Source organism: Nematostella vectensis, chromosome 14 (assembly GCF_932526225.1).
Source record: "Nematostella vectensis chromosome 14, jaNemVect1.1, whole genome shotgun sequence".
NCBI classification, from domain to species: Eukaryota; Metazoa; Cnidaria; class Anthozoa; order Actiniaria; family Edwardsiidae; genus Nematostella; species Nematostella vectensis.
In genome coordinates, this window is record NC_064047.1 from 12,313,030 (window position 1) to 12,325,204 (window position 12,175).

A 12,175-nucleotide genomic window follows, 5' to 3' on the forward strand; every position below is an offset into this window, starting at 1 on the left:
GTTTGTGATAGAGGTAGAAGTGGTCTTTTTGAATTATGGAGAACCCTTGGCTCGGAATTAACTTGACTTGCGGGGTGATCGGAATTCGGGTTGGATAAATCGAGCGTTTTTCTACTGCCGGAAATAGAACGTAGCTGTTCCTCTAAATAATCATGTAAGCGGTCGGCGGCGTTCCCCGTAATCTGCTCGGGATTCTGTGCTTCGCTTTCGACTTTCTCGATAGCCTGTAGTTCGGCTCTTGTCGCTGCTAACTCTTTGAGTATTTCGATTTGTTTGAGTTCTTTCGTTTTCCCCCATTTAAACATGTCAATGTCTAATCTAGCTGCTTTAGCGGCGATATCCGCTCGGTAATTTAGAGACCCATTGCAGGTGCGCGTCTCGATGTGCGGCTTGCCCTTGACCGGTGGAACCCAGCAATGCTCGGTGCCTTTCGAGAGGACAAGGGACAAGTTTTTACTGTAATGGATTTCCCTTCCGGTCGCCTTCACTGGTATAACACATGACACGACACCGACTTGAACCCAATTTGCCTTTTTTTCATTTTTTTATAACTTTATTGTCTGTATTACACCGTACAAACTTGATCCGGCTATATCAGGGGAAATCGTCGTGCGCGTGTTTGATCGTTTGATTCGTGTACGATATGCGGGGCTTAGCACTGCCTGGCTCTAATTTTATCAGGTTCAGAGTTAATTATTATCTAATAAGTACTGTTCGCTACATTACTGCTAATTTTCCCTTCTTTTCAGGTTTTTGGATGGTTTATTCGTTACACAGTTCAGTTAATTTCTATTCGCTCAAAGAGCACAGTTTAAGTCTCACCGTGTTTTCTAATTCTTTTGCCATAATGCTTCTTACTCACCTAAATCACGCTCTGAGTCGCCAATATGTAACACCCGCGATTCCTTGTGTTATTCCAGTTATTTATTTAATAATCCAACTCACAAAAGTCTACTTTTTTCCGATCTAGAAACTCACATGGGAAAATCGTCCCACAATGCATTTCAAACAGGTCGATCCAGGGGCGCGCGGCCGAAACCGCAACAGGTGGCCCCTACACATATTGTTTAAACAAACGTATTTTGAAGTCAAATAGAGTGGGCTATAGCTATACAATATCCAGACATAAAATTAGAACATTTTTTATCAAGATCAACAACACTACAAATACAACACAATTCTCTAGTTGTTTATTGAAATTGTCCCATAAAAATCAATACTGTCCAACACTGTCTCACATTGGCCATTTGTCAATTGGAATGGCCATTTGTCAAGCGCTAGTGGCAAATGGCCAAATGGTAATATATGAAGTAGATTCCGGCTACGAAGCGATTTAAGACCGGCCTCAAGGATTTCTTCCAATATTTATTTTATAAAAACATTCTGGAATAGATCAATAATTACAGCATTTAGGCTAGATCTCGGGCATATTCCTACATATTCCGATCATAGTTGTGAAGCGATAGAGATTTACGAAATTAAACTTACAAGCAATGGAACATACACTTGAATCAATAATTACTACTACACAAAACATACAAATCATGCGCTATAAAGCTAATATAACTTGATCATGGTACCTGAAGGGTGGATTCCTGCGCGGTCTTGGCTTAAACTTAGCTCTGCTCTAAACTTGCGATCTCCTAATGTGCTCTATTGACTCTAACTGGTCTCAATTTACAGATGCCTTTTAAGCAGCAATTATCAACTTGTGTCAATCAAACTTAATTACTTACATATTGAATCAGTCACTTAGAAAACAAACAGTGTCCGATGCGCTATCTACAACAAATCCTCGGGGGGCGCCAATGAGAAGGAGTTATTTGTTACTCTGCTTCGCATATCAAGCAGCAGCGCTGGACGGACCTCTGATATTCCGCTCCGTTGACTGTCTTGACTCTCACGTTCCGTACGAGTGCGTCTTGCCCGGGGTAGGTCTCCACGACGCGTCCAAGACTCCATTTTCCACGTGGCGCCGTGAAATCCACTAGCAGGACAACATCTCCGACGCTCATCTGGCGACCTTTCTTCTGCCATTTGGAGCGGCCGCGACTGATCAGCGTTGGAACGTACTCTCGGATGAACCGTCTCCAGAAGTAGTTGACGATGGTCTGCACGAACTGGTAGCGCTTCCTGAGGTTCTTTTTGTGTCTTCGTATGGACCATGAGGGGTGTTTACCGACGCTCATCCCAGTAGGAGGTGATTCGGTGTCAGGGGTCTTGGATCGTTGGGGTCGTCCGAACTGTAAGTCAGAGGGCGGCTGTTCAGGATACTCTTCACTTCGGCGAATACTGTAGCCATCTCGCTCCAGGAGAGTGTCTGCTCTCCTACGGTTACGTGAAGTGAGTGCTTGAATTGCTTGACCAAACTCTCGTACATTCCTCCTTGATGGGGACTGTAGGGGGATATGAAGATCCAGTTGAACTTGTGCAGCATCGCAAAGTCTTCAAGACACTTCTTCTCATCGATGACTAGTTTGCGGAGTTCTGCTTCTGCCCCTACAAACGAGCCTCCGTTGTCCGAGATCAACGTCTCTGGCCATCCGTGGGTTGCGGCGAATCGTCTAACTGCTTGGACAAGCTGATAACGCTTCCGCTGATGTGTTCTCCACGATTTTCAAGTGCACCGCTCGTACGGTCGCACAGGTGAAGATTGCTCCCCATGCCTTGATCGATTGCTTTCTTCCATACTTCAGTCTGAATGGCCCGAATAAGTCCACTCCTGTTACATTGAAAGGCGGTGAGACTAACTGCAATCTTTCTTTCGGAAGATCAGCCATCATTGTAGTGTGTGGCGGTTGCTTTTGTTCCCTACAAGTCACGCATTTTCTTGTGATCTTATTTGCACGATTTCTCCCTCGTAGGATCCAGTACTTTGCACGCGATTCAGACAGGGTTCTTTCTCGCCCTGCGTGATTCGTCATTTGATGCATCTCTCTCATGATCAGCGTCGAGATGTGATCCTTCGCTGGGAGGAGTACTGGATACACTTGGTCATACGGCAGGCTGGTCCTGGTCAGGCGGCTCCCTACCCTCATCAAGCCATCCTCGTCTATGAATGGCGACAGATTCGGGTAGTCTTCTGTCTTCATGGCTCGCTGACTGAACCGCAGCCAATACTCTTCAGCGGCTTCGATTTCTGCAGGTGCTAGGTGACTAGTTTTCTTCTGCTCTGGGTTATTCACACTGGACTTGAGGTTGCTTACAAATCGCATACAATATGCGGTGATCCTCACAAGGCGACTCCATCTGGATTGGGATTGCGGATCTAGTAGTGGTTCCTCCTAGACGGCGGCGGCGATTGCACTTACTGGCGTCTCTTTTTTCTTTTCCGGATCTTCTTCTTCTGGGGTTATGACTGCCTCACTAGGCCAATCAGCTCTCGGTTTCTTGAGGAAGGGTTGACCGCTCATCCATCCTCCTTTGCTTAGCTCTTCAACAGTGATGCCTCTGCTTAGGTCGTCAGCTGGATTTTGATCCGTCGGTACATGTCTCCAGTGACCTTGTTCCCACTCGGACTCGATCTCGGCGATGCGAACACCTACGAAGGGCTTGAATGCAGAGGACCGGGATCTTAACCAGGACAGGACTATCGTGGAGTCCGACCACAAGACGACGCTCTCCGGCTTTGTCTTGAGCTCTGAGACGATGGTTTTCGCGAGTCTGGAGGCTACGAGAGCTGCCATCAGCTCTAGTCTAGGGACTGTTGATTGGCGCAGTGGTGCTACTCTGGCTTTCGCTGCCACAATGCGGACCTCTGGGCCTTGCGGAGTCGGCCAGACAAGGTAGGCGACGGCGCCATATGCCTTACACCTTGCGTCGGCGAACACGGTCGCCTGCGTTATAGGGCTTGAGACATCTCGGGATTTGGACCTCCTTCAGGCTTTCGATCTCTTTCAGTAGTGAAAGCAACATGGCACTTGTTTCTTCTGGAAGGGGATCGTCCCAATCGAACTGTTCTGCCCTCCAAACCTCTTGCAGCGCTACTCTTGCTTTGATCGTGACGGCTGACGCGAGGCCTAGAGGGTCATACAGCCGGGAGATGCTCGAGAGTACGGATCTCTTCGTCAGTGCTTTCAACTTCAAATCCCTCGAGGCGAAGCTTATTGTGTCTCTCTGCCGGTTCTATCCTACTCCGAGAGTCTTCGTGCCTTCTTCCCCATCGAGATTGACTGTTGGCGTCCCTGATGCGTGTCCGGCATTGTTTCCGGGTGGGGGTGGCTGGCTTTGCACTGCAGTATCTGACGAAATCCACTGCTTTATCTTGAAACTTCCTGTCGACAGAACGCTGTCAGTCTCTTTGATGGTCTTCGTGGCTTCCTCTGCGGTTGAACATGAGAATATAAAATCGTCCATCTTTTGAGCAGGGTAGCTGCTAGCGGGCTCTCTTCACTGTTTTCATCGGCCATCCTTAACAGCACAGAGCTGGCCATGTCTGGGGATGGTTTTTCGCCGAAGGTCACTCTCTGAAGGGCGTAGAAAGCTGGCGGTCTTGAAGTGTCTAGGTCTCTCCAGAGGAAGCGATGGACTTGCTTATCATCCTCCGGAAGGCAGATCTGAAGAAACATTTTTGAAATGTCCCCGACACAAGCAACCTGGTCTTCTCGGAAGCGCAATAGAACGCCGAGCAGATCACCGATTAGCCCTGGGCCTTTGTACAGGGACGAGCTGAGAGACACACCCTGGTACACACTAGCGGGATCGAATACTATTCTTAAGGGGGTGCTGTCTTGCTGTCCGGTCGATATATGCCGAAATTTGGGAGATAGTAGACTGGCTTGACGGGCCTCTCAAGTTCCTCTTGGGTAAGCTCTCTCGCCCAACCGTTTTCTTGGTATTGGACGATTACCTTTTGATACATGTCTGCCTTGTCTTGGTTTTTAAGCAGACCTGTCTCTAGTGACCTTAACATCTGTTCTGCGAGTGGACGGTTGTCGGGGAGAAGGGTTTTATCTTGTTTCCACGGTAACCCAACAATGTAACGGTTGTCTTCTTTTCTACAGGAACTCTCCATTAGCTTAAGAGCTTGCTTGTCCTAAAACGACATCGGCTGCTTCGGGCATGCGCAGTCATTTGCTTGTACCCCGAGTGTCTCAAACTTGTAGAACTATAAGTTGGTAGTTCGTACAGCCAGGTTGACTGGCTGTACGAAGCTGACGGAGCAGATCTGGGACTCTCTTCGCTTATTCTATGAACCAATGACATACCATCCGAGCTTCGTCTTCTTGGCTACTGGTTGGAACGGTGTTCTTTGGCGTGTTTCTTCCTCTGCGTGGATATGGCTGTAGTGGACACCTAAGATGAGATCAACTGGACCGGCTCTGTGCGTGAAATCGATGCCACGAAGGTGATTGAATGAGCTTAGCCATGTGCGATCTATGGGAGGAACATCGAGCACTGTATAACTGATCTCGTGGGCTTCAATCTTGAATTCCTCCGCGGCGTCGAGACCAGACATCCAAAACTCTACTTTTCGGCTTTCTGGGTCGTTGATTTTCTCTCCATCAACGACTGCAAGGGTGACTTTCTCTCTCTTCCCTTGTAGCCCAAGTCTTCTGGCGAAGGCCTTTGAGATTACTGTCGTTCCTGCGCCGCTATCAATTAGAACGCTTCCCTCCTGAACTCGTCCGTTCGCAGCTCTAAAGCGTGCTCTCACTACGGGCATCATAGCCGTCTTGTCTAGTACTGAGGCGATATTGCTTGCTAGAGTTAGGGACATCTTGGGGTCAGCTTGGGGTGGAATCGGCGTCACTGCATGAGCGTGCAGTAGAGGGTGATGGAAGTATGGACATGACGGGACTATTTCGCACTTCTTTTTCGACCTGCATTCTCTTTGTGGGTGACCTCGCTTTAAACATGAGAAACAGCAACGGGCGTTCTTGAGCAGGGTCAGTCTTTCATTGACTGTGGCGGCAGCCATCTTAGGGCAATCGGGAACCCTGTGGTTTTCGGCGTCACAGACGAAACAATTCGTCGTTCTTGCTTGCTGTCCCACTGCGAAAACACCTTCCCTCTCCCTAGGTTGAGTCTGGTTTTGGTCGTTTCTGCCGATTCCGATGTCTCCAAAGTCGGGGTCGAACTCTGCCTTCACACGTTTTCTTATGAAATCACTAATGTGCTGGATACTGGGCGTGACATTCTTCTCTCTCAGGTAGGAGGACACGCTTCGACATCTTTCTATGAGGTGGTCTGGCAGACGCATGGCTATGCACCTGAGGTTTTCGTTTGCGTTGATATCCGCGAAGTAGCCGATTCGTTTCATTGTCGCTAGGCAACTAACGACATCGATAGAAAACTCGAGGAGCTTTATCCTGTCGTTCTTTCCGATTCTGTCGCCTTTTGTGATGGTGTTGACTAGTGCGCGCGCAATGACACTTGCTTGACCAAATTGATCTTTTAGCGTTTTAAGCGCTGTTGCGTACATTACGCCATTCGAACCTAAACCTGCTATGCATCTTTCCGCTTCTCCGGCAAGGTGCATTTTGAGCTGAATCATTCTTATGTTGTTGCTTAGATAATTCTTGTCGTGGATCTTGAATTTGTCGACGAAATCGGCATAATCTAGCGGGTTTCTGTCAAACTTTGTTAGCGCCACGGTCGGTATGTCTTTGCTAGCTTCTAATTTATACAGTGCGTCGGCTATTGACATAGTCGTGCTTTCTTGTGGTTGCACAATAGTCTCCTAAAACTCGACTAAATCATCGATCCACTGGTCAAACACGTGTGTTGTTGTCACTGGCGATTGTTGACTGTGCGTGATTTCCTGCTGGGTATTTGGGGGAATAGGCGGTGTAGTCGGCGGGTGATCTTGGCTATTAGAAGCTGAGTTGTTATGTGGTATTTCCTGTTGACCTTGTTGGTCTATTTCTAAACTCGGGTCATTAGGCATAGCTTGCTTCGTCATCTGTTCAATGTGCTCCTCAATTGCTTCTTCTAACGTGTATACATCATTGTTCAAATCGTTTTCCCACGCGTCTAATGCATCATGATCCGGGTTTTCGAACTCGTAGAAAAAGATGTGTATTTCGCACGCGCGTTCGAAGTCCTTTCTTAGCTGATCTAGTTCTTTGCGAAATCGTTTCGCCGTGGTAGTATCTGTTGTCGTCAAATTGCGGATGCGTTTAATCGCACGCGTTATCTTGCAGCGTAATCGTTTCCTTCTTGTTCGTATATCTGTTTCGCTATCGGTACCGGTGCTAGATGCCGATGTCTCTTTGTCTTATCTGCCATGCTTTATGCTTCTGTCGGCTCTTCACTAGTTCCTTCAGAAATTTGAAGTAGACTCCGAAGCGATTTAAGACCGGCATCAAGGATTTCTTCCAATATTTATTATATTAAAACATTCTGGAATAGATCAATAATTACAGAATTTAGACTAGATCTCGGGCATATTCCTACACATTCCGATCATAGTTGTGAAGCGATATAGATTTACGGAATTAAACTTACAAGCAATGCAACATACACTTGAATCACTAATTACTACTACACAAAACATACAAATTATGCGCTATAAAGCTAATATAACTTGATCATGGTACCTGAAGGATGGATCCCTGCGCGGTCTTGAGTTTAACTTAGCTCTGCTCTAAACTTGCGATCTCCTCGTGTGCTCTATTGACTCTAACTGGTCTCAATTTACAGATGCCTTTTAAGCAGCAATTATCAACTTGTGTCAATCAAACTTAATTACTTACATATTGAATCAGTCACTTATAAAACAAACAGTGTTCGATGTGCTATCTACAACAATATATTGCAGTATGATGTGGCTTTCAGGGGGAGGGATGGTCCTATAAATCAATAACATTACAGTTTTTCTAGCACTGCAAGTATCTGATAGCACGGAGATCAATACATAAAAGTCATTTAGCACTGCAAGTATCTGATAGCACAGAGATCAATACATAAAAGTCATTTAGCACTGCAAGTATCTGATAGCATGGAGATCAATACATAAAAGTCGTTTAGCATTGCAAGTATCTGATAGCATGGAGATCAATACATAAAAGTCATTTAGCACTGCAAGTATCTGGGCTAAGGGACAAAGCTATGGCAACAGTTATGAAAATTAAGAGGGAGGGGTGGTCCACCATACATATAGCAGATAGTCAACACTGCAAGCACCATGGCCAAGGGATAGGGCTATGTGACAAATGGTGGATATGGTGGAAATGGTGGATAAGGTAAAAAGTTAGGGGGTGGGGTGGTCCATCATACATAGCAGACAGTCAACACTACAAGTACCATGGCCAAGGCATAGGGCTATGTGGTAAATGATGGATATGGTGAAAAGTAAGGGGGAGGGGTGGTCCACCATACATAGCAGACACATAGTACTGCAAGTACCATGGCCAAGGCATAGGGCTATGTGGTAAATGATGGATATGGTGGAAATGGTGAAAAGTAAGGGGGAGGGGTGGTCCACCATACATAGCAGACACCTAGCCCTGCAAGTTGCATGGCCAAGGGATAGGGCTATGTGGCAAATGGTGGAAATGGTGAAAAGTAAGGGGGAAATGTGGTCCCCCATACTTAGCAGATACTCGGCACTCTAAGTACCTATGACAAATGGTGGATTATGGTGGATTTCGTTAGAAGTTCTCACCTTAGAATGTCAACCGAAGCTGGCTTTTCAATTAATATCCTGTTTATTTTCTAAAATATCAATATAAAATTTAATTATATCACCTTCAAGACAAACTGTGTTATATCTTCCCACTCAAATGATTTATCTTATAAATTAAGCCCATTGAGTCCCATGCAACTTAACTAAAATGGTAAATTCCTTTGGAAGCATAGGCCGCTAGGTCTCCGAGAGGATTATGATATTGCTGTGTGCCTCATTCTTTTAACGGATGCCCTTTTCAACCGTGCTGTTTCGAGATGCGAAATTCACAACCACAAATATTATTGATGCATGCGTTGCCTCGTATTTCTAAGAATGCCTTTTTCTTCAAACCGTCTATACACTGTCTATATGCACAAGCAGTCACTTCTTTGTCAGTTGTCTAGGTGCGATAGCTTGTAAAAGTGCCTGGAACAGTATAAAAGTTTGAAAGGTAATACTAAAAAGCCACGGCGAACAAAAAGGCGGAAACAACCTATTTCAATCGTGCTGTTTCGACGTGCGAACAAAACAACAACAAATAATATTGATTTGTTACCTCGTTTTGTTTTACCTCGTTTTTAAGAATGTCATTTTGTTCAAACCTTCTATGTGAAAATTTTTTAAATGACAAGTGAAAATGATATTGTTGTGTTTCCTCGTTTTTTTAGAATGTCCTTTTGAACCATGCTGTTTCGCGATTCAAACGACACAACATATAACATATTAAGGCGCTGCTTCGTTTGTATTTTTTTTTTCAAACCGTCCTTATGTACTAATGGAAATCGTAGTTTGGTAGAAAAAAAGAAAAAAAAGGCCCTTCGAATAAGGCAATAATGGTAACACGATAGTTTGGATCATAAATATTTCCCGGTATAGGTGTGACGGCTCGTAAACATGCCTAGAACAATAACTAGGAAATACTAATAAGTCGCGGCCAACAAAACTGCGGAAACTACCTAAATGGCGGAAAGCCCCAGTCCTAAGTATTCAAATACTTTTTAAAAACATTTTTGTTAGCAAGTATTCTAGTATGTTTCACATTCATGGTGTATGAGCTTATCAGCGAGAAATCCGTCAATTCTATTAGACTTATTTTTGTTAGCAAGTATTCTAGTATGTTTCACATTCATGGTGTATAAGCTTATCAGCGAGAAATCCGTCAATTCTATTAGACTTATTCGGGTTAAAAAGTGTCAAACAAGTTCGTTAATATTGCTAACTCTATTCCAGGAAACAACTGGCCACCTCAGCTCCTACGGTTACTCAGTTACTCAGATACTTCCCTCTGCCGGCAAAACACGCCGAGCATTTCCCTGTCCCTGTATAGGTGCTCGTGCGTGGGACAGTAAACTGGGAAATACTGATAGGTCAAGGCGAACAAAAAGGTGGAAATAACCGAAATGACGGAAACCGAAAATAATGTTTTCGGCAAGGGCTTTTTTTATTTTTATTTACATTGAAACTTGCATACACCAGCAAGAAATACGTAAATCCTTATAGAGGCTTTTTCGTGTGAAAAAGTCATTTAGATTTTAAATTTTTAAATGGTGCTTTAATTTATCCCAGGGCCACCTACTTCTACATAGCAGGTTCTTAGCCCAAACACATTATGTGTGACAGAGGCCAGAATGTATGCGTAGGAGATGAATCCTAGGTTTGAAGACTTCGGCCGCGAATAATTAATCAGCGGTAAGAACCTTTGGGAGCGGCCGCAAAGACCGCCGGGTCCCCAAATCGTCGTACGACCAGGCTGAGAAAATCGACCAGAAGAAAGTTACGCCTGAAAGTTTACTGAAACAATTGGATAATTTCTAAAATCAAAAGTCGACGACATCGGAAGAGCACCAGGTAAAATAAAGTTCTCGTTGAAACAGTGGAAATAGATCTAGGGGGAAAGTTTTTATATGCAAAAATAGCATAATTAAGCTACATTTTCATCTTGTTTGCATGTTCTCTTCCTCGCTAGCATAGGCCTTTAATTTTTGCTAGTTTTAGATAATGGAGTGTTGGGAGATCCTCGGATGCGGCTTAGTATACTTAAAAATACCTTGCCTCGGGGGATAGAAATTCAAGTCTTTTGGAAAGATGAAACCAGTGGCGATGCCATACTTGCCTTTTGATCGGTATAAGTTGGTGTGGCGTATTTAATTGGACAATTGCTGGCTGTAACAGATGACTCCAAAATGACTGTCTCTATTCCAGTTGAGTTTAGAAAATATAAGTATAAGTATGTATCATTATTCTACAGACCTACAGATTACTGTGTCTAGCACTCCAAGCAAGAAATTGGACTATGACTAATAGTGCAAATGCAATAAAAGGTATGGCTCCATTGTTAACAGGACATGGCCATGACTAATGTAAGCCCAAAAACCTGTAGCAGTGGTCAGTGTGGTTAAACATAGAAAGTCAGTCGTTATTGTCTATTAGAGACATTGGATAGAATTATTAGCTGAGAACATTTAGTCAATACTGTATAACCTCATGGTAAATATAAAGGAAATATCTTATCCCTGTCAAATGTTTAATTTTCTTATAAATGTTACCTTGTCTCATTATTATCATTTCCATTTGAGACTATAAAAAGCAGTCTGCGCAGCAGTCGAGTAGGCCGAAGGCCTACGAGACGGAACCAGTGGGCGATGCCGTACTTGCCAAAACGAAGCCTTTTGATTGGTAACGAAGCCTTTTGATTGGGCATGCTGTAGTAAATTAAAATTATAATTAGCTACGAGCATTAACTCAATACTGTAAAATGCTCATGGTAAATAAAAAGTTTATATATGAGGAATAACTGTCCCTTGAAATATCCAATTTTCTTACAAATGTTACATTGTGTCATTATTATTATTTCAATAATAAGAAAATAAAAAGCAGTCTGCGCAGCAGTCGAGTAGGCCGAAGGCCTACGAGACGGAAGCAGTGGGCGATGCCGTACTTGCCAAAACGAAGCATTTTGATTGGTATCATTGGGCATCCATTTGCCACAAAGCCCTATGCCTTGGTCATGGTACTTGCAGTGCTATGTGTCTGCTAAATGTATGGTGGACCACCCCTCCCCCTTGCTTTTTGCCATATCCACCATTTCCACCATATCCACCATTTGCCACATAGCCCTATGCCTTGGCCATGGTACTTGCAGTGTTGACTGTCTGCTATGTATGATGGACCACCCCTCCCCCTTACTTTTCACCAAATCCACCATATCCACCATTTGCCACATAGCCCTATTCCTTGGCCATGGTACTTGCAGTGTTGACTGTCTGCTATATGTATGGTGGACCACCCCTCCACCTAGCTTTTCACCATATCCACCATATCCACCATTTGCCACATAGCTCTATGATTTGGTCATGGTACTTGCATGCAGTGTTGATTGTCTGCTTTATGTATGGTGGACCACCTCTCCCCCTTACTTTTCACCATATCCACCATTCCCATCATATCCACCATTTGGCACATACTCCTATCCCTTGGCCATGCTACTTGCAGTGTTGACTGTCTGCTATATGTATGGTGGACCAGCCTCACCATATCCACGATTGTATTAGCCCTATTCCTAAA

The 12,175-nt window shown here is 44.5% G+C and overlaps 2 protein-coding genes across 5 annotated transcripts in view; one reads left to right on the plus strand and one right to left on the minus strand.

Annotated features, from left to right (window-relative positions):
* The window catches only part of LOC5496836, a 111,055-nt gene that overhangs the window by 32,095 nt on the left and 66,785 nt on the right, over positions 1–12,175 (plus strand). The window lies entirely within an intron of this gene.
* On the minus strand, positions 3,811–7,731 carry LOC116612993. Its single transcript, XM_032373538.2, has 2 exons — positions 7,542–7,731; positions 3,811–7,344 (listed from the first exon to the last, which is right to left on the minus strand). The coding sequence occupies exon 2, from the start codon at positions 6,647–6,649 to the stop codon at positions 5,189–5,191; it is 1,461 nt and encodes a 486-aa protein (XP_032229429.1). The 5' UTR covers positions 6,650–7,344; positions 7,542–7,731; the 3' UTR covers positions 3,811–5,188.

What these genes read in the sequence shown, in the direction of transcription:
- LOC116612993 (XM_032373538.2), bottom strand. Translation starts at nt 6,649, where the DNA reads ATGTCAATAGCCGACGCACTGTATAAATTAGAAGCTAGCAAAGACATA.